This window comes from Drosophila grimshawi, unplaced genomic scaffold (genome assembly GCF_018153295.1).
Source record: "Drosophila grimshawi isolate 15287-2541.00 unplaced genomic scaffold, ASM1815329v1 contig_1369, whole genome shotgun sequence".
Classification (NCBI taxonomy): Eukaryota; Metazoa; Arthropoda; class Insecta; order Diptera; family Drosophilidae; genus Drosophila; species Drosophila grimshawi.
The window spans coordinates 441,641-467,360 of NW_025062891.1; the positions used below are offsets into that span (position 1 = coordinate 441,641).

The 25,720-nt window shown below is 37.4% G+C and overlaps 3 protein-coding genes across 4 annotated transcripts in view; 1 reads left to right on the forward strand and 2 right to left on the reverse strand.

The window, feature by feature from the left end:
* Window positions 1–317: 317 nt before the first annotated feature.
* Window positions 318–2,632, reverse strand: LOC6560455 (cingulin). The gene is made up of 3 exons (XM_001986859.2): window positions 989–2,632; window positions 798–894; window positions 318–738 (listed from the first exon to the last, which is right to left on the reverse strand). The coding sequence occupies exons 1-3, from the start codon at window positions 2,561–2,563 to the stop codon at window positions 365–367; spliced, it is 2,046 nt and encodes a 681-aa protein (XP_001986895.1). The 5' UTR covers window positions 2,564–2,632; the 3' UTR covers window positions 318–364.
* An 8,405-nt stretch (window positions 2,633–11,037) lies between these two features.
* Window positions 11,038–16,681, forward strand: LOC6560679 (PDZ and LIM domain protein 7). 2 transcript variants are annotated; one of them, XM_032734642.2, is made up of 6 exons: window positions 11,074–11,976; window positions 13,480–13,631; window positions 13,703–13,794; window positions 14,612–15,384; window positions 15,453–15,520; window positions 15,850–16,681. In XM_032734642.2, the coding sequence occupies exons 1-6, from the start codon at window positions 11,770–11,772 to the stop codon at window positions 15,953–15,955; spliced, it is 1,398 nt and encodes a 465-aa protein (XP_032590533.1). In that variant the 5' UTR covers window positions 11,074–11,769; the 3' UTR covers window positions 15,956–16,681. The 2 variants fall into 2 exon arrangements, with proteins under 2 accessions (XP_001986897.1, XP_032590533.1); XM_001986861.3 differs by lacking the exons at window positions 14,612–15,384; window positions 15,453–15,520; window positions 15,850–16,681 and adding exons at window positions 13,964–14,136; window positions 14,271–14,524 and having other exon boundaries at window positions 11,038–11,976.
* A 1,506-nt stretch (window positions 16,682–18,187) lies between these two features.
* The window catches only part of LOC6559701 (calcitonin gene-related peptide type 1 receptor), a 35,372-nt gene continuing 27,839 nt past the window's right edge, over window positions 18,188–25,720 (reverse strand). Inside the window, 6 exon segments of the mRNA XM_032735197.2 lie at window positions 18,188–19,491; window positions 19,808–19,936; window positions 24,163–24,286; window positions 24,720–24,896; window positions 25,121–25,347; window positions 25,455–25,581. Of these exon segments, the coding sequence (XP_032591088.1) occupies window positions 18,967–19,491; window positions 19,808–19,936; window positions 24,163–24,286; window positions 24,720–24,896; window positions 25,121–25,347; window positions 25,455–25,581 (1,309 nt within the window). The 3' untranslated portion in view covers window positions 18,188–18,966.

Consider the following 25,720-nt stretch of genomic DNA (forward strand, 5'->3'; position numbering starts at 1 on the left):
TAAACTATCAAACTTGACACTGAAAATGAACCGAGATATATTATGTTTGCTCATTAAAAGATTTTCTGTCATTTTCATGGCGACCATTCATAATGAATATATGTAGATCACTGCTTGATATGTAGTTATCATAATTTTATTTAATATTATGATTTTTTTTTTTATTGAATCTTGTCAGATTAATTTATGTCAATGAATGTTCAACTTTGGCAAGCAAGACCAAAATATAATTAGTTTGAGATGAGATATTTTAACAGAATAACTTTGTCTAAGAGGAAATATAAGTCTAAATATAAATGAGAAGAAATAAGTTTAAGTAGGTTTTAACAAGTACTTGAGGAAATTGTTTATTTGGTAAGTATTTTTATGTAATGCGTGTTTCAAGTTCCAAAATGCGTTGTGTGATATGTTTAAAGGTCTCCTTGAGCTCCTTTACACTGGCCTGCTTTGCTCTCACTCTCTCCACAGTCTCATCATAGTCGAACATCAGAGCTGGCATCGACAAGAGACCACCCTGGAAGCTGAGATCAGAGTGGACCTTCCGTATATTGCTACGCTCCAATTTGGCTTTATAGAGACACTCGCGCAGTTGATCCTGCTTCTTCTGCATTATCTCCAGGTTCAATTTGGCAACGTCCAGTTTGCTGTCAAGTGCCAGCGCCTTCTCCCGATTGTGCTGGGTTAAATGCAGTTCCGTGTGATAGTTTAAGCGTAGCTTTTTCAAATCATTGTTACGCTCTAAGCCAAAAAAAATTTTTTAAATATAGTTGGGAATTAGGCCATGCAACGATATTTACCTTCGATCTTTTTGTCCAATGCAGCTACTTGATTTTGTATATTAATAAAGTCATCCATGCAAAGGTCCTCATTGATTTGTTCCAGCTTCGTGATTTTCTGCAAACTCATAAATAAATAATTAATTGTTAAGCTTGTGTTTACATATTTAAATCTTCGTTATGGGGAATTTGAATTTGCATTTGATACTTACATCTGTGATGCGACCCAGTGTGTGTTTCCTAGAGATCAAATAGAGTCGATCATCACTGATTTCATTACGTTTCTGGCTCATTTGTCGCAGTTCACGTTCGATGATACGTTTGAATAAATCCGATTTGTTGGTACACAGTGTTCTCACCATAAGCTCTTCGAAATGTTCTTCGGTATACATGACGATGTTTTGTACATGTGTAAGATCCATTAACACACTGGACATGAGGATGGCGTTCTTCTTTTTTGTCTCCGCCGCGACAGATTTGACATAATCCAATTGCATCAGCGCATTCAAATATCTCTGTTTTTCTTTTACGTAGATATCTCCGGGCAAAGTTGAGAACACTCGAACGTTTTTCATGCGCTTATAATAATCGCACATTTTCATATTTAGATATGTGCACAGCTCTTTCTCATACATCAACTTATCCCTTAACTCTGCCAATTTTTCCTGAAGCTTCAGCTTATCAAATTTATTTCGTAAAATATATTCTTCGTTCACATTCTCCACTTTGTTGACCACATTGTCGAAGAGTTCGTTAAGAAAGTCGATTGCTATCTGAAGTGCTTCTTGTTTCAATTTCCTGGCCTCAACCACATCAGCAGACTCTTCAAAGGGGATAACATCTATGTGACTAGCTTGGAATTTCACAAAGACATCTATTACATCTTCCTCATCTGCGGCTGGTGTCTTAATGTCGAAAATACTATCATTAAAGTCTAAGCTGTCATCGGTTTCAGTTTCACTCTCCTCATCACTTTCCGAATGATCATCAGCAACAATGGCAGTAACAGGAACTGCAACAGGAACCGTATCATGCGAAGAACTTGAACTGCTTTCCCTTCTTAGGGGATGAACAAATTTTCCTTTTGTTTCTCTGTGTTGGGAACTGACAGCCTCTGTCATGTGTTCCACTTCAACAATTTCTTGCTCTTCAGAAATGTCGGATAATGAGGGGAATTCGAAATTCATCAAAAAATTCGCCTTTGCTCCGATTGCATCATTCTTTGCGGGTCCTCTATTATCGACGTCTTCATCCTCATCCTCTTCTTCATCGGTAAACAGTATCTCATCGACTTCCACATCCTCGGCCATCATGCCGTGCATTGCTGTTTCAACATCCGATTCTTCCACTTTTTTTGATCTACCGACGGAGGAATCACTTTCATTTTCTTTTAGTTCAGCTTGCTCTTCATCCTCAAGCTTCTGCTCTTCAATCTGAATGATCTCATCTTGTGCTGACTCAATAAATTCATCATTAATTGTGAAACGTTGATATCGATTCTGCTTCAAACGTGCCCTTCGCTCTGCCTTCTTTTCTTCCTCCGTTTGTGGTTGAGTCGCCTGAGCACTGAGCCGATCAGGTTGGTCAACAGCTGTTAGAGTTGATGCCTCTCGGGGATCAACAGGTGTTTCAGAATGGTCCAGTTCCTGAAATTCATCTGCAGCTTCATCTGCAGCTACATCTGCAGCTTCATCTGCAGCTTTATCAGGCACATTCTCAGGATTGACGGCGCTTTGATTGGAGCTTGTGCGACCTACATTTGTAGGTTGTTCTGATTCGGTGTCCATTAAAGTGTAGCTAAGTGTGTTTTTAGTGTAAGTATAGGTTTTAATGTTTCGTTTGTTTCTGAAATGTGCTGTGTTGTTTTGTTTAGTGTTTCGTCGGGATTTGGTTTTGACAAACATTCAAATCTGATGTAATTTGATAATCATTATTCTTATTTTAGCAAATGAATAATCTATTTTAATGTTCGCTTAATAGCTGCTTTTAATCAAATCAAATTTTTCTTCAGCGATTGGGTAAAAATTTCAGAAATTTTATAAATATATACATATGTGTGGCAATAAAAAATAAATGGTAAATAATTATTGCATATTTTCAGGCTGAATATTAATTCAGAACGTGGGAAAATTATTTTCTATCAAAGCAAGTGTGGCTTGTTTCTTTTTATTGGCCTTTTCAATATTTGACGCCTAAGCAAACCTTTGCTGGTTTAGAGTTGATTGATGGCTTGCCAAGCTTATGACATTGATAAATTTTTAATAAATATGACAAAATAAAACGACACAAGAGAAAATGGAAAAAAAATAAAACTAAATTTAAGGAGGCAAATATTTTGTTAGGGCATCAGGTGCCAGTTGATTTACATAAAATGCTGCAGTCCGCACTTGAGCAAATCGCAATTTGCATAAAAAAAATGAACTGCAATATTTTTGAACAGTTTCCAGACCATTGCTTTATTTTCGTTTGTTAAAATTTAAAGTAAAATATAAAAAATAAGGGAAATGTTTTTTTTTTTAAGATATTCTCTTCCAATTTCACAGCAGCGTCAAAAGGTAAACCATTTTTTTTTTAATATGATTGAAACAAATTTTAAAGAGAATTAACACATCTTTGGAGTAAATAAATTTGAAACTGTAAACTTGAATTTAAGTATTTATTTTGTATTGTGCTACAATTAAATATACTCTCTTGCTAAACTATTTCATTCCAAACACTTTAGGGGATCTGAATAATATATTTTATCAACATATAAAAGAACTTGCAGCTTACACTTTAATTTGTTGGTGCTTTGCATTACATTCGTTTCCAAATAGCAAATATACCCGTAAGCTCTTTACTTTGTAGATTGCCAGGGTATGAAACAGGGTGGCTATAAATTCTAAATTTACTTAAATTATGCAGAAAGTCATCATTTCAACTCGCTTGGATTTCGTTTCATATCATTTCATTTCGCTGCGTTTCGCTTCGCTTCGTTTCGTCACTTGGCTTTTTGATGTTTTTAACTTATGCAGTAGAATATGTATACGCTGTGAGCTGTAGAGCCGGGACATTCATCAGGGAATCAAATTCAATCAGGCTGGCTAAGAATCCATTTATTTTTGAATAAGCTGCAAGGCTCAAAGGATTTTCGCTTTTAAAGCTGCTGAAGCCGTTAAGTATTTGCATTTAATTTCGGCCAGCAAACACCTTTTGCCTTTACAGTTATGGCTTGTATTCGTTCTTTATTAAACTGCCCAATTTTATGCAGCCCGTAAAGGCGTAAATCACAAGTGTCAGCTAAATGCCAAGGGATACACACCGAGATACGCATAACAACCGGCCTGAAATTTCGATAAAGCGTCGCTAAGATACTTGAAATCTAAGAGATACTTTAGCAGTGGTCTTAGTTAGTTTAGGTTCTTTGTTAAACATGCCACTCACGTTGCTGTTCAACATCGAGCATATCCTTTTTTGTTTTGCCTTCTTTTGGGATGTTTTCCTATCGCCATCTGGATTAACCGGCATTTGTGTATTGGCAAGTCTAAAAGCCTTGACCGGCCTTTAAGGGTATCACTTAATGCGATTCAAACGCACCGTGGAATGCATTTATGTTTGAATGTCTACATATATTATATAATTCAATTATAGCACGTATTTTCAGCTGCTTATGAATATGTATTCAAGTATTCATGTCTCGTCAATAGTCGCAAATTGCGTGTTCAGTCAAGCTTATTTGATCTCCGCTGATCTGCCTTATCAATTCCATAGAGAAGCAGACTGCGGCCAGAAGCTCACTGTAAATTGCGCATTCCAAAAAATGAATAATAATAAACAACTAACTTGCCACAGGCGATGCATAAATACCCTTTGAGGCATGAGTGAACAATCTTATATTATTAATTTTATTTTATTTTGATTCAATTTTCATAAAGTGTAGAAAACATTTTGTAATTTGTAAAGCAAATGATATACTTTTATATCTGTAACACATTTATTGCCAAGTCGTTCACGGAAAACATATAAGGAATTGAAAAAGCGTTGCAGCTCATAATAGGAAAGTACAATACTCTATGGTAGGGCATCCAATTAATGCTAATGAAGAGACGCGTTGTGCAAGCCGTAGTCAAGATGATGAAAATGACGCCAGGCAGGAAATTCTTATTATGGATTATCTTTTATTATACTCTGATAATGCAGGTAGAAGAAGTGTATTCGGTTTAATATTTTTTATTTTAATGTCTGCCTTTTAAATACGCCTCAGTTGTAAGCGATTACGTTGATAATTGTAAATTGATAAATCCATAAATCTGCCATCAGTTGTAATATAGAGTCAGTAAATTTGGATTGCAGACTTCTGGCGATCTTCTTCCCAGAGTTAGAGCCACACTAATCAAATTTAAAGAGTACATGGACCGTTTTCCGCTGGTATAGCTGTCATCAGAGTATTCCACAGTCGGTTACGGCAGAGTGCAACGTTCTCATTTGTTGTTTATTTTCATCGATCGCAGCACGACTGTGAATCTGAGATGCCTCAATTGAACTGAAAGCCAGTGTCAGCTGTCTATTATCAAATGGCGAATCAAATGTCTACAAAGTGCGGTAAGGTTCATAAGAAACAGTAGAGAGCAATGCCAGTCAGTTGAGAAATACAAGTCGCAGCGTGAGCTACAAACAAGCAAGTGGGCAGCATAAAAAACAATTTGGGATCGAGGATTAAGATTTGAACAGCTTGCAGGAGCTACTTATAAAAATGTATTCATCCATATTCATTATGACTTTGGCGGCGCTACTGCTGAATGCAGCATTGGCTCTGCCCATCAATCTGGAAGATGTTCCAGACTCTGCCGAGATCGATGAGCACTTCGAGGAGCTGCTCTGTGGCAACAGCATGGAGGACGAGGTAGTCAGCTCGGAGCATGGACGTGTCCGTCGCACACCCATTGAAGATCCTGACCCAGATTTCCGCACACCCTGCGAGTCGCACGCTACTCATGCTCACGATGAGCTGGCTCACATGCATTTGGGGCACAAGCACGTGGGGCGGGAGAGGCGAGCAGTTGGTGAGGATTCAAGTGGCAACTCTTCAGAGGAGAAGCAAGCAACAACAAGCGAGCAACCCCAGGTTATTGACGGAGAGCAGCCCAAGAAGGAGAAAATACAAAAAGATAAAGATAGTAGTTCATCAGAGGAGAAGCAAGACAAGCAGCCCAAGGAGGAGCCAAAGCAAAAAGATAAGGATAGTAGTTCATCAGAAGAGACGAAAGAAAAGCAGCCCAACGAGGAGCCAAATCAGCAAGAGCTGGCGACGACAGAGTAGAGTGTACTTCGCAGGCGTGAGGCTACTGAGCCTTGATAAGGATGTGTGGATGAATTGGATGATTTAGAATAGTCAAATACTAAATATAAGAAACACTCGTATTCGTAAATCAAACAAATAAAAACTTATACTCATATTTTTTCAAATTTGACAAATGTTTCTTATCAGCTATTGCTGCTAATGACGTCATCAGTTTTGTTGTTTGCTTCTATATACATATATTATAGATAGGTTGCTGGTAAGTAGTCCATCTTCGCTCGACCTTACAGCCTTTTATGAAATGCTTTCCTTTGGGGTCTATTCTATATTATATATTCTATATAATAACCTGGACTGCAGCTGGCCTTGGGCGGATCATGAGAAAACCATTTACTAGTGAGCCGCACACTCAGAAAAAATATGACTAGGTATTTTAATGCCGCTGAGATTGGTACGACTATGCAGAATGTTTTCAAATTATGTCGTGAAGGAGATGTTTTCATATGAAGTATACATATTCTTGACAAGCATCTGTCGACATATCTGTACGTCTGCCCTCCATCATCATCGGACTCCGGGCCAAATTTAGGAGTGGCTGTGCCAGAACAAGACGCCATCATCTCACTTGATTGAAGCTTTCTCTTTACCCTGTAGTCATTAGTATTAGCTTTCGTAGTTTGTACTTTGCTTGCAGCCAAATTTTAATTATTGTCTATAGTGCAATTACTTTAGGAGCACAACCTATTCTTGACTGCATATGCGCAATTTAACATAATTATAAGCTATCCTCACAAACTAATAATTAAACGTTTAAGTTATATTTCATTTTACATTTTAAGATATTTTGTATATTATTTGAATTTTGTTTAATTTCATATTGCATTTGTAAGAATGCAAACAAATAAAGAGCGCATTCGACATTGGCATTTTATTAAAATAATGTGTGCAAAACCAACCAGTAGTTGTAGTTTTATTTATATATTATTATTATTTTTAAATTTGGCTATCTTTAAATTTCAATGTTTTTCTATTTAAATGTGTTTCTATTTAAAAGCCGAATACGTATATTTGTTTTTCTACTGTAAAAAAAAAAAGATTCGGTTTGAATTTGTATGCTTTAGTTTAATAAACTTGGAGTGTGTGTTGAGCACTGTTTAAGTAGTTCTAGTTGCTGTCGTACAAGTAGTTGGTGAACTGTCCGTTTGAACAACTCTCATATTGGTCCAAAAGGTGTCCAGTCCAGGCTGCCTTCAGTGTTCGCTCGAGTGCTGAGTCCTTTGTGAATTCTGCTTTTGAGTTTTTGCACAAAAAGCAAATTGTGCTAGCTGCAAATGCGTTTATTATGGCTGCAGGTGCTTAAGACTTGTCAAGCACTTAACTTACACACTCGCACACCCAAACCGAGACTCGCATACACACACAAATATACACACGCACACATCCACACACCCCCAGACACGAAAACACATGCAATTAACTAGCTTACGGCAATTTTCGCCGGGATTTCTTTGCTGCGTCTGAATTAAACACCTCTAACTTTATGAGATGTGCGAACAATTTGAAAAATTTGAAAATCTGACACACATACACCTTAAGTAATTATATAGATAGTTCTTTCGTCAGTAAAGAAATTAACTGGGATACAAATTTGACTTTTAACACACTGATTTTCTAAAATCAAGTACACATTCGAATAATACTCTATCAAAGTATGAAGTACTCATAAGACTGAAGTCCTCCTGCTGTTGAGTAAATCGTGCTGAAGGGAGCTAAAGCTTAAAAATTCCGAGCTAAAATCACTAACTTCTTACACAACTAAGTACAAAGTGATTTACAGATTTCCTGTTGTTTTTTTTTCCAGTGCACTCGCGATTTGAGTGACAATAAAATGGCCCTTAACGCATTGTTTACATGCATAAAACATGGAGTCTACGTTTTGTGAGAGTGGCAACAGCTTTTGCTGCACTTAGCTGCAAAAATGCGGCAAGCCATGGCAACTTGCCACTCCATCGGCAACATCATTATGGGCACATCAACCACACAAATTGTGGCTGCAAAATGCCGTCAGCAACGTGACAAAACAAAAGTCAACTTTTGTACAAATAAGTTTCAATAAATGGAAAACAAAATGATGACAGTCCCCTCTTTACATTGTCCCCCTTCTTGTGGCTTATATTGCGTTGTCGACCAACTTAGTGGGCCAATAAGCAAGACCCAGCCAGCGATGAGACATAAACGGAACGAATGTGAGCAGAAATGGAATGGGGTGGAGCATCCATTGTTGGTCCGGAGTTTCTTTCTTTTTAGTAAAATTTGACTAATTAATCGACTTTTGTTATCTACTTAGTACCGCTAAGGAGACATGGAGTAGTCAAATCGACTAAAAACTGACTGCCTGAAAAATCTACTTTTTAAATGGATGCAAAGTGTGGGAATATCATGATTAGTTCATTCTCATGGAGAACAGACCACTCTGTATGCCATTAACATCTCTGAAAACTGTAATAGGCGAGAGAATTACAAATTGTTGTAATTAAATCCAATTGCTTGTGTTTTTAGAATTGTATATACCCCACAGAAAGCGATCGCAGCCCACAAATATCTGTCACACAACAGCATCGTCAAGGTGCAGCCAGGGATCAAGGTGTCACGTGATCACACCAATGATATCGATCGATATCGATATTATATGTTAAGTACCCAGTTGCATGTTAAGTTACAGATGTTATGTAACAGTCTTATTCTCACTACACTAGTGGCCTGCTACAGTATGTCCACCGGACAAAGAAAAATTCTTATATCAAATCGTAATATATCCACGCTCTCAGCATCCGAGACGCAGCGGAGCGAGAAATCTTATTGTTAACCACCAATAAAATGCAAATTCAAAACAGTGGTGCAGAATGATCAATATAATTTTCTAGTTTTATAAATTATATAAAAATGTATATTCCAGTGCAGCTGAATTTGTTTCTTAATGTCATTCAAGAATACTCAAATTTAAAACAAACAGTTTCGGTTGGTTATAATTAATATACATCTATATATTTTATAATAACTGAAGCATATAATATATCATAAATATGATTAGTAACACTTTAAGACGACAATGATATTTGAAATCAATAATTTAGCCAACCTCTATGCGGCATACGTTTCGTAGCTGATCAAGAATATATTCAATGCGTTACAAACTTGACGAAAAAATTCGAATACCCTACAAGTGTATTGAGACAATAAACAACAAAAAGGAAGACATTGCTTAATTAAGTCATCTGTAGTATATATAATCTGTCTTAAATTCGGAGAATATACTTTTATTTATTATTTTGCATCGGTTGACTTGCAGTGTCAGTGTCACGCATGTATCAGAAGTCGACAAAGTGATAATCAGTTGTACGATAATGTTTTAAGCAATAGCTTAGCAACGTCAGTCAGTTGGGCATCTCAAGTCGCAGCGTGAGATCACCGAAAGTGGACAGCTTAACGATTGATTAAGGTGGCAGAAGCTACTAGCTACTTGCTACTTGCCTATCAATCTCGATGATGTCCAGGAAACAACCGAGGTAGCCCAAACCCCTGAACAGCTGCTCAATCAGCAGATTGGCAATAACATTGTCTCCAAAGCAGTCAGCTCGGAGTATGGTCCGTGACTTTTACTGCGGAGTCAAATATTGCCGGCAGCAGTAGAACACACTTGATTGGTTCCACAGGAACCCCAAAAAGGCGAGCTGTGGGTAGTTTATCATTCAAATATGATGAGGATGCTATTGGTTCCCCGGATGACACAACCATTCTCAATAATATGGCCGTGATGGATAAACAGTCAAAGATAAACATTGAAATTCGCAAATAAGAGCAAGAATTCTAAACTTTTCACGTTTGCCAACCTTTTCTTATCAGCCAGTGCTGTGTTAACGACGTCATCAGTTTTGTTGCTGTTTGTTTATATTCATATATGTATATATATTCATGTATATATACATATATTGTTCGGGCGATAAGTGCAGATTCAGCGTTCAGGTGTCCAAGTTTGTCTGCTGAGTGTTTTTCACACGATTCTAGAGAAGTTAATGCATCTTTGGGGAATCCCTTATCTGAGAGCGTCAAATAGATTGTTGTCAACGTTGACAAAGCTGAAGTGTAATACATAAAAATAATTCTTGCTCTTTTTAGTTCGCAGAGTTTTCGGGACACTTTGTAATCTCCAATAACACAAAATGTTAATTGCTGTGCTTTAATGAATTCAGTTTGAACATCATGTACATTGCCTTCGATTTCTTTTTATAACATGAAAATAATACCGCTGAAATCAGGCATATATACAGAATATATATAAAAAAACATCCAGAATCGCGGCATGCGTCGTCAGCTAAAAAACAACGTATTGAAAAGATCAGCCACATTTTACAGAACGAATACTTTTCATGGCCCCAAAAAAAAAGAACTCTCAAGAATGCAATGAAAGGCCGCATCGACAGCAATATACCCGATACCCAAATGGTTTGTCTGTCTGCATTACATTTTGCTGCATTTGTACCGAATTGTAAAGAACTAAATAAGCTGAAGGGTTTAGAGTCAACAAGTTTTTAAAGTGTACAGCAGATGCCGATGCTCCAAATCTTTTAACAATTGTTTCAATGTTTTATTGATTTGAGATTCAAATTTAATATCACTACAGTTTCAGGAGGTAGTACCCAATATTTTTAAAAATCTGCCAAATATATGCTATTAATTATAAAAAGTAAAATTTGTTCCTTATTGGCTAATAATTATGTAGCACATCGATTTCCGACCTGAATCAAGTTGGTAATACTGTAGCTCTTGGTTTTATGTAAACTACACAAAACTAATATTCCCCATTTGGGTTGAGGTATATTAAAAACAGCATTTGCTGACGCGTGGCAACTATAAAAAAGCGAATGCACCACAAAGGCAAACTTCTCGAAATTATTTCATCACTGTGCCTTTTAGTTTTAGTTGCCCGAGTCGTCTGCAATCGTGTGGAAGCCAAAGAAAATTGTGGAAAAGCGTAAAGCGTAAAGCTAAAAAAAGATTTAAAAAAAAAAAAAACAAATTCGAAACATTTTCCTACTTAACTTGGGCTTTATACAACGATTTCATAATTAAATAAATTTCACAAATTGCTGAGCTCTAAGAATTTTATATAAGCTGCAAAAAACTAAGAAGAACATTTAAATTTCTAATTGGTCGAGTGCATTGTGCAATGCGTGAAAGCTGATTATATAAGACACGCAGTTAGGAAGTTGCATTAACGACAAACGTCTTTCAAAGCATTGGCACAAATCAAAACAAAAAGCCGGCAAAACAAATAAGAAATTATATTATATTTCATATATTTGGCACGGGTTATCTTTTTGGCAGCTGAATTTTGACAGGCGCAGAAAAAAGAAAAGTCAAAAGCAAAAGCAAAAGCAAAGAAAAACTATTGCAACCAAACTGTATAAAAATACAAAGAGAGAGAGAGAGAGAGAGAGATATATATAGAGAGAGAGAGAGAGATAGAGAGAGAAAAAGATAGAGAGAGAGATAAAAAGAGAAAGAAAAAACAGAGCGATTGCAAAGAATTATAAATAAAACGAGCAGCTACGCAAAAAGAGCAGCGGCAAAAAGCGAACAAAAGCAACATAAATAAACAAAGGGACCAATAACTACGACAACAACAAGAACAAGAAGAACAACAAGAATATAACGATGCCTGAGCCACTGGGATTGCTGTATTCCATGCCAGAGACAAAGAAAAAGGCACCCATTATTAAGGTGTCCTGCGGCATTGGCGATACGGACGGTTATCCCGCATTCGATGTGGAGTCGGATGCCTATGACTCCAAGGATGATACCAAATGGGGTTTTCTGATAACCGGCGGCGCTGAATTTCACATGCTCTTAACCGTGTTTCAGGTAAGCGGGAGGAGTGTGGGTGGTTGGGATTCATATGTCCGTTTAACTATGCACAGGGTGTAGTTTCCCTTGAGAACTCAAGTGTATTGTTATTCATATTCATCTCGACGTTGTGCGGCTTCCCAATTTCCAATCGACAGCTGCAATTTCCCATTTCGTCAATGTGCTATTTGCTCGATTTTCTGGCTCCAAAAGCAACACATAAAGACAACAATTTTATATTTACGAGCCATTCGACTATGACGAAATCATCGCAGACAGCCAAATAAATATTTCACTTTGCTGACGCTCGTTCGATGCGGCGTATGCGCGACAATTATTGTGTGGCAGTCACAGACAAAGAGCGGGGTGAACGTGGCGGGGCAGCACTGCGTTCTCGTTTCAATTGCTTTTACTCTTCAGCTGCGAGAATGCACAATATTTGGGTTAAAATTGTTTCTGCCCATTGCTTCTGGTTTTCACGTCTGTCTTTTTAGTTTAGCGAGTAGCGAAAATATCAATTTTTATTTTGTCTATGAACAGACAAATCGGAACATAAGTAAAGTCCCTTATAATTTCAAACATTTTGTCGAATGGTTTTGATAGATGTTAACAAAAATGGAGCAGATTTTTCTTTTCATTTACTAAGCGATTTTGTATAGAATTTTATACGTTAAATTTGGTTTATATTTGAGATTGCTGTTTCCTTTCATATGCTCATAAAATTATTTGAATCTATTTAATAAACTATTCATTTTAAATATGTGTTTTGCTTAACAAACATTATGTTTATAATTTTAGTTTAATTTTTATTTTACAACTAGAGTTGAGTCCTTATTAATTTTAATAATAAACATAGAGTTTTCGATTTATTATTGATTATTTCCTTATTTTAGCTATTTATTTAGTTTTTCTCATTTTAAATTTTAAATTTAATTTCTGCTTTATTTTATATAATTTAATTTTTAAATTTAATTTTCGATGTATATTTAATGAATTTTTTTTTTTTGTTTAACTGTTGTCCACATTAAACATTGGTTCAAATGAAACAAATATTTAAGACTTATTTATTTCCGTTAACAATTAAAACAAAACAAAAATATAACAATTAAATATGCAATAAAAATAACCATTAACATTCTGAAGAATTTCTGTCTAAGTTTTTATAGAGCATGCCAAATGTAGACATATAATGTCTACAGTATCTCGTACACTTAAAAGCAGACTGTTTCAAAACACAGGCAACAAGTATCTCATTGTGTTTTCGGAGCAAACTTACATTTGAATACATATATATGTATATATGCCGATTTCCCATCCATTTGTATCTGTCTGTCATATATCATATACACATAAGTAGCAAAAGTATTTGCTCGACCTAAACTCGAACTACGCAACATTCTCATTCAATTGTGCGCTGACTGCTGCCTCGTTCGGTACGTGAAAGCAAGAGTGTTGAGAGTAACCTAATAGGGTATATTTAATGAATGAAATGTGGTAAAGTAATAATTGTCTCTTGTGCAGGTGTCACCCGATGGTATAGCTGACAAATCGGGCATACGTCTGGGCGATATAATACTCGAAATCAACGAAGAGGACGCTACGCAGCTGACACTGGCCCAGGCACACGAGCGCATCAACGCCACGCCCAAGAAGGTGCATTTTCTCATGCGCAAGTAGGTTGCCCCAGTTACTAAAATATACAAATCGTGCATATGTATATATTATTATTATGTAATGCTTGCAGCATGGAGGAGGATGATCCCATGGGCATGTACGAGGCCGGCGAGGAGAAGTCGATTGTGATGCGTGTGCCGAAACCTTTGCCACCACCAAAGGGTGAGATTTGTTATGTTGTTATTACCAGAGCATGTCGAAATTGTTGCAAGCCCCTAATCAAAGACAATGGCATGAACTGTCTGTTGTTGCATTTTGTGGTAACTCACACAAAAAAAAAAAAAAAAAGAAAAGAAAAACCAATATTTTTTTGGTTGTATCTATTTTGTAGACTTCACCCCAACCCCATTGCTTGGCTCGCGTTGTTGGCATCCCATCATGTGGCATGAGCCGCCCGAGCCACCCAAGCCCAAGAAAAAGAAAACCAAAACCCAACTCGATGAGGAGGGCAACGAGGTGATCATTGAATTGAGCGAGGACGAGTCCTCCGACGATGAGGACCAGGTGAATGCCAACAAGCAACATTAACCAACTAGCAAATCTCACTCCAACAATTGATTTTTACCTCTGTTCTCTTTCTTCCGACAATCCGTCCGAACAAAAACACAAAACAAAAAAAAAAAAACAAAAAAATGCAGGAGCTGCCACATCATCGCATTATACGGAATATTAAACGTTTCTTTGCGGAGGTCGGAGACAATCAGGAGCTGCGCAGCAGCACCATTGAGAACATGCTGCTGGCCCTGCCCACTGCATCGAGATCCGCGAAATAATGGCGATCCTCCTCACTACTCCACAACCACTCAATTGCAACCTTAACCCCATTAATACTTGCATCTTTTGTGCCTAAAATCCATGTATATAAATCTTAAGCAATTGAATGCCATTTTAATTTATGAGTGTCGTTTCTTTCTGTACCTTTTCAATAAACTTTAAATCATTAACTATAAAAATCATAAATCAGACCATCTTCGTTCAGACCGCGTGTTGCCCAGCTCGATTGAGATGCGGCTCCTGGAAATGCAGCGTAAGCTGTCTGCCATTGCTGAAATACCAAAAATATTATCCTCGACATTGGCCACCGTCTCGCAATCCTTTGGATCCGAGGAGATGTTGTACATGCAGCGTAAATGCTCCTACGATGAGGATGCGCTCGACTATGAGCTAATGGAACAGTTGGATAGCGCAGATGAGATTGATACAGAGCAGGAGGATGATCTGGTGCAGGTGCAGGATGATGATGAGGACAAGTCGCTGCTAGAATGTGAATCAAAGCAACTGAAGGATTTGACGCCAGAATCCGATTATGCATCCGAAGTCAATTACATGACAATTAAGCTGAGTGACGAGCCAGACAATGACAGTGGCAAGGACGGAGGTGCTGATGATGAGGAAGAACAGGACGAGGACGACTTGCCTGCTCACCAGTCAGTGTACTATATAAAACTGCCTGCAGTGTCAGCCGACCAAGTTGGGGCATTAAATATCAGTTTCAGCGATGATGAAAATGAAAATGTTGAACATGAGATTGAGAATGAGAATGAGAATGACAGTGATTTCCTGAGCACCACTTACACATGGAATCTGCGAAATGTGCCCAAGCTGAGCGTAAGTGATGCCGTGGGCGTATGTGATTTGACGCTCAGCCCGCAGTTGGAGGCGCCGTCACATAATGCCGATGACACTTCAAAGGTGCGCTTAGCAACGCTCGAGGCAGCAACAACAGCCACATCTGCCACGGAGTCACAAAAGGTAAAGCAATCAATGCGGCGACGTCTCATTAGGGACATAACATAATATGACATTGTCACATTTTGCAGCTGCTCTTCAAGCTGGATAACCTGGAGCGCAGCTGGCCCTGGGCGGATCGTGAGAAAATCATTTACAAGTGAGTTGCACACTCAGAAAAAATCTGACTATAGTTTGTCTTCATAAATTCTTGTGTAGGACTTAACATTATTGTTGTGAATTTCGTTAAGTTTTCGATCCCATAAGGCATAGATAACCCACAGATATTTAAAAGCATTATAATTTAACTATAAAATAAAGTATACTTTTTATATTTTTGTGAATTTTCGAAAGGTTTATAAATATTTCATTTAGTTATGCTTTTCATAAAGGTGTTTAACAAAAATTTTTTAAATTTTTTTCTGAGTGTAGACAGTCTGCAGTCATTTGGCTAATATTTTGTATTCTTTTTTGTTGATTTTCTAACAGGCAATCAACTTGTCATCTGGTTCAGCGCAAGCCGCTGGGAATAGTCGGGCAGCGCATTCAGCTACTGGCCAAACAGGAGCTGCTGCGCCAGGATAAGACGCCCTAGACAAGATGCCAGGACAAGACGCCCTTGATCAAAGCGTTCTCTTTTCTCTTTAGTTTTAGGTATCGACGCTTGCACTTGGCAGGCAGCCAACTTTTAATTGAGTTCATTATGCAAATACGTCAGCTGCACAAACTATTCTTGACATCCCCAACGCAAACGGAACGTATGAGAAATTTTACTCTCATTTACATATACATACATATATACATGTAAATGCTAGGTAGTTTTCAAAACTAATGTGAAGTTTTTTAATTACAAGTCACTACTACTAATCATGGGCATAATATTTTTATATGCCTTGTCTTGAAGGTCGAGGTGTATATTGGTTTCATGCAATGTCTTTCATGCTGTCTGTCCGTCCGTCTCTTGAAGTTAGCGATTTGAAACTGAATATATATTTATCAATGCCCTTGTCAGACAAAGTATTAAATTTGATTTGCTACTCCAACTGAGAAAACAGGAAATCGCTTTAATCGACACGCTCCAAAAAAATTATCCACCACCAAAGAATGGCTCAAGTCCATACCTCGCACAATTTTAAAGGTAAGATTTTTTGAAAGAGTCATGCAATCCCAATTCCGACCTTCCAAGAAGTTAATTTGCCACCTGTTTTCAGCTGGCATATCAGCCAGATATCAGAGTATTCCGCAGTCGGTTACGCCAAACTGCAATGTTCTCACTTTATAGTTTTAGTTTTGGTTATCTTTCACAACATTTTTGTTTGACTATTTTTCATGTTATTTCGATTTTGCATAAATAAATAATTTAACAAACAATAAAAAACAATCGATAATTCATTTTACTATTCTAAGAATAATTATGCTTATGGTGCTTATGATAAAAAATCACTTTGCATTCTGAGTATCAAAGAGAAATTGTGAATTTCAGTTGAGCACTGTTTAAGTAGTTGTTGTTGCAGTCGTATAAGTATTTGAATGCTGTCCATTTGAATCACTCTCATGTTGGTCCACATGGTGTCCAGTCCAGGTAGCCTTAAGTGTTCGCTCAAGTGCTTAGTCCTTTGTGAGTGCTGCTTTTGAGTTTTTGCACAGAAAGCAAATTGTGCTAGCTGCAAATGCATTTTTTATGGCTGCAAGTGCTTAAGACTTGTCAAGCACTTAACTTGCACACTCGCACACATAAATACACACACCCACCCACACAGGCACACACACACATGCAATTAAACAGCTCATTTACTGTTCGCTGCGTCTGAATAACACACCTCTAACTTTATGATATGTGCAAGGAATTTGCAAAATATGACAATCTGACACACACTGCAAAATACATAATCTAAGAATGAAGTTCTTATAAGCATAATAGCTTAATAAAAGCTCTTTTAATAGTGGAAGAGAAAATCTATGCATTAAGTTGTTTGAATCTAATTTGTCATTGTAATTGATTGTATAAGTCGAAAAGGTGCTAAAATCATTAACTATTTACACAACTAATCACAAAGTAGTAGAGATTTAATGTTTTTAGCTGTGGCAATAAAATGGCACTTACCGATTTCGTTTACATGCATAAAACATGCGGTGTCAAGTTTTGTGAGAGCGACAGCAGCTCTTGTTGCACTTAGCTGCAACATGCGGCGAGCCATGTCAACCTGCCACGCAATTGGCGACATCATTACGGGCACATCAACTACACAAAGTGCGGCTGCAAAATGCCAACAGCAACGTGACAAAACAAAAGTCAACTTTTATACAAATATATTTCAATAAATGGAAAACAAAATGTTGACAACTCCCGCTCTACATTGCCCCTTATCTTCCGATGCTACTTGTGGTTTATATTGTGTTTATATTACGTTGCCGACCAAATTGCCACCAAGCACAGGCAAATGGAATTTATCACCCTGGTAGCAAGTACAATTCAACTTAGTTCACAGGCCAGATATGATGAGGGCTTCAAGGGTTTCATTTCATTCATAAACGTGGTCGGAATGGGACTAGAAGAGACGGTATGTCCATTACAAGTCCTGAGTTCAATTTTCAAATGGCCACTCAAGCGTAAAAGTTGGCTAATTAACAGACTTTTGGTATGTGCTTAGTATCTAATAATACTCACTTATTGCTCAATTGAATGTTTTGATTTTATAAATGAAATAAACACAATATTAACCTTAATTTCAGCGCTGCAATATTTATTTGATAATAGATCTGAAAAATTCCATAAAAACAAAACAATTTTGTTTACAATTCAAATACATATATTTATATAGTTCATATACACAGATTAAGAAGCATTCATCTAAAATGGCGAAAATATAAAGCGCTCCAGTTGAAATGTTAGAAAGCTCAGCTTACAACTTAAATATATAGCCACATATGCGATTTTATATGTATATAGTCAGAGACACATGACACTTACAGACAACAATGATATTTGATATCCACATAAATTCTTAATAACCATATAATAGTTAAATTTGTATATTTTTATGCTTTAACTAAATGCAAGTTGCATTTCGTTTTTACAACAATGTCGCCAGCTTTTGTGCAGCGTTTGGTAGGATTTTTTTTTAATCTGATCCGTATTTCAAATCAGAATGGATTTACAATAATACTTTTATTGCACAGTTTTGTTGAATATAAATAAGATGCGCCAGTTGTGCTTTGAACTTAATCGTATTAAATTAGAAAATGCGATAAATAATTAAATAAATGTATCTTCTTGTTAGTTTCGTATTTCATTTTAAAATTAATTATAATTTGATCTTATGGCTTAGATAATGCTGCAAAAAAATGGAGATTTAGCTTGGAAGTTTTTGTGAAACGCAACTTTGCTAAGATATTCAGCTATTTGTAGTTCAACATTCTTCGGCCTGGGGAACTTTTGTGGTAGGTGGAGTCCTTTTCACTTGTTTGGTATACAGTTGTAGAGTTATCTATTTTGGGCGGGTAGCTACTTAAAATTGGCTTAGACTATGAGATTTTCTTACAAGATTTGTGACTCGGTTGTATGCATTAGATGTGTATTAATGTGTGTGTGTTTGTTGGGGCAGTTTAAAGCGCCTCATCGGCTATGTTATTGTGATCAGCATTCGCAGTTGCATTCATGCTGACAATGACAACACCTGTACCAATAGATGAGCCTGTTCCTGTACCATTTGCTGGTGCTGCTGCTGATGCTTCGGCGGCATCCTCTGCTATTGTCGTCATCAGCGTTGGTTTGACTACCTCCGCTTGCACATTGACTGGCAATTGCATCTGCATGTTACCAGCTCCAGTTTCCCCCATGAGCGGCTGACGCTGGTGTGCATTCTCCAAGTTGGGGCGCCGCAGGAAGTGCAGTTTTTGCCGCCAACCATCCAGCAGTCGGGACGAGCTTGCTGTGGTAGTGTGAGCTGTCAAGGACATGCTCTGGCTGCGTGTCCGCTGCTGCTCTATTTGCAGCTGCTGCTGTTGCCGCTGTTTTTGCTGTTGCTGTTGATGATGGGGCGCTGAGGAGGCGCGTCGTTTGGCCGATGAGGACAAGTCCTTTAGTCATACCTTCTCCTCGCCAGGCACTGGCGGACCGCAGCGCACGAACTACAATCAAAAGAACTGAGAATTTGCTATCATGGTGATTGGCAGGTTGGAAAACGGTGCGCTGCATTTTCATCGCTTTTTTCTTGCTAGCTTTTGCTAATTGTTTTGTGTAAAACGTGGCGTATACTTAACATGCAGCAAACCAAGAAGTTCGTTAGAGTTTGGAATTATGTGTGCCTTGGCCAATTATGTGTGTGTGTGTGTGCTTGTGAGTAGCAGTTTTTATATATTGCATATATTAGCTCATACGCGCCGTAACCCGAATTGTATTAATAAATAAAAGGCAGAAGCATGTGAAGCTCATATGGAATCTTACCGAGACCTGAGTGGCTGTATAGGAATTGGTGCGTGGTCTATTGCTGAAGCACAGCGTCCGCCATTTGCGCTTCACTTGGGCAATCACCTCGCCATTGAAGAAGCAGAACAATGTTGCCACGCACAGACCCTGCAAAGTACACAAAATAAGAGGAAAAAACAAGTAGTGTAACAGAATTATTATCAGTTGCTGTCGCCGTCACAATTGCGCTTGTTAGATTTTTCCGTAGCCGGCGTTGACTGCGAAATGTGCCTTAAGTCTAATGCAATTTTGCTTATTCGCCATTTCGGCACGGCTCAACAGATGCCAATTCATTTTGGGGTCCCAACAAACATTCATTATCTCTGTCCCACTAAATGTACATATCTCTATCTTTGTTCGCATCGCTCCGTTGTTGTCTGTTCCCTCTGTTTGAGTGGTTCGTCAGTTTGCCATTGTATTTGTTTATGTTTGTGAGCGTATTTAATGCATAGTTGCGTACGTGCATGGGGCTGCCTTCCGGATTGCTTACTTATACATCGCCTGCATATAAATGAAATTGGCAAAAGGATTCATGCCATTGCCAATGCAAACGTTCTCGCTACAGCTTCCTAACTCAATCAAACGCAATCACGCACACAGTTTAGTAGTTGAGCTACGAACTATCCTCGAAATTTATAGATTCAGTAAAAGGCTTACCAAATTCATTCTCTCGCTCATTAAACCATCCCAAGTAGAAGTTCTCTGCAACTAATTAATTTATTGAGATCTCATTTTATTTAATAACCAACTAAATAAAAGAAACTCAGTTTATTAAACGGAAATTTTTACGCCCGCTGATAGTAATGAATTGTTTTTCGACTATTATCGACTATTTATTATCCAATCTTGATGAAATCTATGCATTTACCCTAAACATATGTCATTGTATATTATAAATCAGCTGGAAGGCAATGCCTTTTAAATTGTCGCTTTTATTGCCATCAGAAATCCATGTGCATAGATATTCGGCAGTTAATGGGGCCCACAATTCCAGACTGCATATCTTATTCATTAAGCAAGGCGAGTACCTCTCATAAATTAGTTTCTTCATTGAAATTTATTGCCACACAATTTGCCTTTCATTTTTCTTTTTAAGTGGAATAGAAAGCTAATTCTAAAATAAGCTTATGATGATTATTATTTGTTAAACATTACAGACCAAAATAGATGGCAACAAATGCGCATAGTGTAATTCCCAGTCGACTCTGGGAATTGTATATTTTCATTCATTGTTTTTGTTGCCTTCGCTGTGTTGGTTGTGCATTTATAAAGATTTTCTCTTGGCTTTCGCTTCTGCCTTTTATGCGACGACTTTAGCTCCCATAATTCCGGCAGCTTAGCTGACTTTATATGGGTTGTATAATATTTAGCTAGTTATTATTCAGTCTAATGTTTGCCATTACTCAACGCTGCCGGCTTTTAAGTTAACCAGAGAACAGAGAACGTTAAGCGAAACGTTGTCCTGTATTTGTATGTAGTATTCCATACTGATTTGCATGTCATTCAGCTCTTCGCACCAGGAGCAGGATGATTTGCTAATTACTCGCACTTGTGTGGTGCCCATGTCTGAGGCAGAAGTTCAAATTGCTTGCAAAAACTAATTAGTAAAGTAGACAGCAAAAAAGGCAACAAATGTGCTTTCGTTTTGGACCCCTGTTTTCAATTCGATTTAAATATGTGGAAATGCAAACAACAACAGCAGCTGTTGCTGGAGTTGTTGGGGGTGAGCGGATTAGGAGCAGATGTTCATCTAAGCTCATAAGTGGAGTGCCAGGACATGTTTTTTAAGCTTTATTGAAATTCCAGCTGAGGCATTTGTTGGCTAAAAAGAGGAAAGTCAGATAAATTCTATTAAATTTTCTTTTTTGCAAAGAATTTCGGCTCTAATTGCAATACTGGCCAGACATATTAAATGCCAATGCCGTTAGTCGCTTGCATTGCCATCAAGAGAATTTTTATGTTTTTTTTTGTGTATTTTCTCCTCGCTGTTGACATACACCAATTGATGCATTTTAGAGAAAATACGTCGACAAAGTTAAGAGCTCAGAAAAATGTTACGTAATTCGGAAATTATACTGAATTTAAGAAAAATATTTTGAGCATTTAAGCTACACATCTGCAATGATATAGCTATTAATTAAAATCTAAACTACAAGAAGCCTTAAAAATTTAATACTTTATTTTTGACTCTTAACGACCAGTTTCCCATGGCTTACGTAAAAAATTTTATTCTATGATTATGTGACAAATACCTGATGACTATTGTGTCCTATTGTTGTTTACAATACACATAAAAAATAATTCCGTAGATTCTTCACTTGGTATCAGGTTTTTAATGCAGACTACAGGATGAAATTAAATTATACTTCATATATTTTATATTATGGTGCTTAAAAGTTGTACCCAATCTTTTATGAGTCACAGAGCGCAGTTGGCATAATAATTTCAGATTATATACGCGCCGAGCAACCAGCACCTCTTGCAAGTTGAGAAAAACTTTGCAATTTGCTCAGCAACAACAAGTAAACAATAAAAGTTGATGCTTACTGGCTTTGGGAACAATCGACTAAAGAATTTTTCTTTTTTTTTTTTCTGCATTTGTTACTCGATTTTTATTTATTTTTTGGCAACCAACAAATAAAGAAAACTCGCAAATAAAACGCTTATTGTATTGTGATACTCTTGCGGCAAATAAATGCGTTCATAGGGTATCATATAGATTGAAGAATCTTTTGTCACAGAAAGCAAAAGTAAGTAGTCCCAATAACCTTCAAATTAGTTAAGGATCAATTGGCGTTTAAACATGAGATATTTATAATAATAAAACATCGTCAATATATTATATGCGAATATATTGAAACACGTTATTTTAGCAAAGATTTTTCTTTTATGATATTCGTAAGGGAAACACCAAAGTTACATTCCATGCTAAGAGTTGGGAATTTAATATAAGTTTGTGAGTTTCCCAAGTCAATCACTTCAATTTTAGCAGCATTCTTACTTGATTTTCTGGAATTTCTGTTACAGTTACAATTTATTTCAAATGCAGCGTACAATGACACGCCCCTAAGCGCCCCCACAAGTGATAACAATTTGGAATTTATATGCAGCAAGAACCACAGACATTTGAATTTAGCCTTTCTGCTGACAACAATTTGTTGTACAGCGTTTTTATAGTTTTGCGTATTTGCGTTAAACCAAAAAAGCAGATGAAAATGAATTGTATCTCGATTTGGTTAAAAGCGTTCATGCATTCTTGCCCCCTTCTATTTCAAACATTCAACATTTTACTTTACTTCAACTCAACTGTAATTTTACTTGTACTTTTACTTTTACTGGCTGTGCATTTCATGCTCGATTTGCTGACAGGGTTTCTTATTTAGTTTATTTTTTCCCTCATCGTAATCTTTGCATTCTTTGGTTGAAAATATCCAACAAAATACCAAAGTAAATCTTTGCATATCGTGTTTGTATATTGATTTCGCCCCCAAACTCATCATTAACTCGGTCACAGTTAAATGAGCTGCCTGCTTTGGGGAATTGTGTGCATGTGCCTGGCATTTCTAAGCGCAGCCTTAAGCGTTGACAAGATGGGGGTTTGTAATAAACAAGCTCCGACATGATTTTAACTTATTTACATAAATTATTGTAAATATCTTTTGTCAAAATCCAGCAAAAATTTTGCCAATTATATGTGCATATTTCTCGACCCTCAGTGTGTAGATTTAAGTTTTACTAAAAGCAGCTGAGGACATTTACATACATCATACATAAAGTGTTCCATCTGTGCAAAGTCGTAAAACAATATTAAAAGCTAAAAAAAAAACAAAACAAAAGATTTCAAAAACAAAAACACGAGTATAGAAAAACACTTTGATAGAGCAGGAAATACCTTAGGTTTATGTTTGATATAGCAGAAATTCAAGGAATTTACCATATAAATAAAGAAGAATTTAGAGTTGTGATACATTTTAGATTAGTGAATAAATTACGAGATTTGTAAATTCATTTAACAATATATAAATATATAATATATATAAAATATATAAAAATAAAAGTAAATTGAAGGATAAATTGGAGAATGTGCATACATCACTGAACAATTTGTGAAGGTTATTTTTAAGGCCGCACATCTAATATAATATTCTTTTCATTTTGTAAAATATTGTTTAATTTGGAAAACAGCCAATTGGCAGAACAGCAATTTGTAAATATCAAGAGTTCAAACCCGGGTCAATGCTTAATTTACTCAGCAACTCAAGTAAAATTTACTCAGCGCTGGCTAACTTAAAATATATGCAACTTTGTGCGTGGTATACAAAAAATGTACTTACTTGAAATGAGGCTGTGAACGCCGAGATGACTTGGTATGTATACTCCCAGGGATGCCCCTGGGCAGGACGAAATGGCGTTAGCATATACTGGAGGCCAAGCAGCGGCACCAGCAGCAGCGTTGCCCTGTAAAACACAACGGGGATTCACAGAGCAAATGAGAGAGAGAGAGACATGTACAAAACGAGAGAGAGAGAGAGAGAGAGAGAGAGAGAGAGAGAGAGCGAGCAAGCGAGTAGGCAAGAGACGGTTGACAGTATAATAATACTTATACTTATGTATAATTCGTTGTCGACGAACGTATTAAAATGCAAGCCAACGTCGCGTATGCGTAATTTTAAATTTAAAATGAAGCAAAACGAAACTTACGAGACGAATAATACATTAAATAAAAGCTGAGTAAAAACAAGTTTATTACGCATATGCCCCGCGGGCCAGTGCCCTTTTGTGTGGGTGTATTTGTGTGTGCTTGGCCTACCCAAGTTACATATTATTATTGAATTGAAGTCTTTTAAGTTAAGGCGCTCGCTTTGTATTCTCTTAACGTGGGTCAACTTACCGAAACGCCTGGAGGACGGTGCGAGATGGTCCGCAGCTGCCCTGAATACTGGCCGGGGCTTTTAGCTTAAGCAGGACGACGCGTACAATGTTGCAGAGGAATAATAAATTGAGGAATATTGAAATGCAGACGGGCACTATCAGAATGTAGTTGAAGTCGGTATCATTCATCCAGCAGCTGCAGCGAGAAAGAGACGCAGACAGAGAGAGATAAAGAGGGAGAGAGTGAGAGAGAGATAGTGAGAGCTTTATACGGGTTTTGTCATCTAATGAATTGCAAACGAGCTGGTTTCACAATTGATTCGATTTTAGTTTGCCAATCATCCTGCATATATACGTGTGTACAAACAATTTAGAACACACACACATACACACATGATGACATCATGCACATGCACTTACTGTAGATTCTCCTCCCGGCTGCCAGAGAGTCCGCGAGCCAGTCCATATATGCATATGACAATGGCTGGGGAGCACCAGCCAAAGGCTATCAGCCATTTGACCAGTTTATTCTCCGATATGAAAGCGGACACCAGCACCGTATGCAGGTAAAAGCCCTCGCACAGCATCCACGAATAGTTCGTCAGCAGAAAATAGTGTAGTATAATGTGCAGTGCCACGCAATAGCCCTGAAATAAATCAATTTGTGAGTTGAGTGTGTTGCGAACGTGCATGTGTGTGTGTGTGTGTGTGTGTGTGTGTTATCCTGCGCGTTGGTTGCTTTGTGTTTGCTTACCGGACTGAGCTGCACAAGCTCCGAGTTTGGCACCACCACCATATACCAAATCAGCCACAGCGAACTGTTTGCCGCAAATGAACTAAAAAGATTCATGTGCAACGTGATTCGGGCGCACTTGAGGGATCTGCGAATGAACGGCAAACGAACTTATTTGTAACTGAAAGGGTTAATTTATTTGTTCAAAAGTCAAAATTTATAATGCAATGGCTTCCACAAATTTCATCGAGATCGAATAGTAAACACCCAAGTTCTAGTCCAAAATC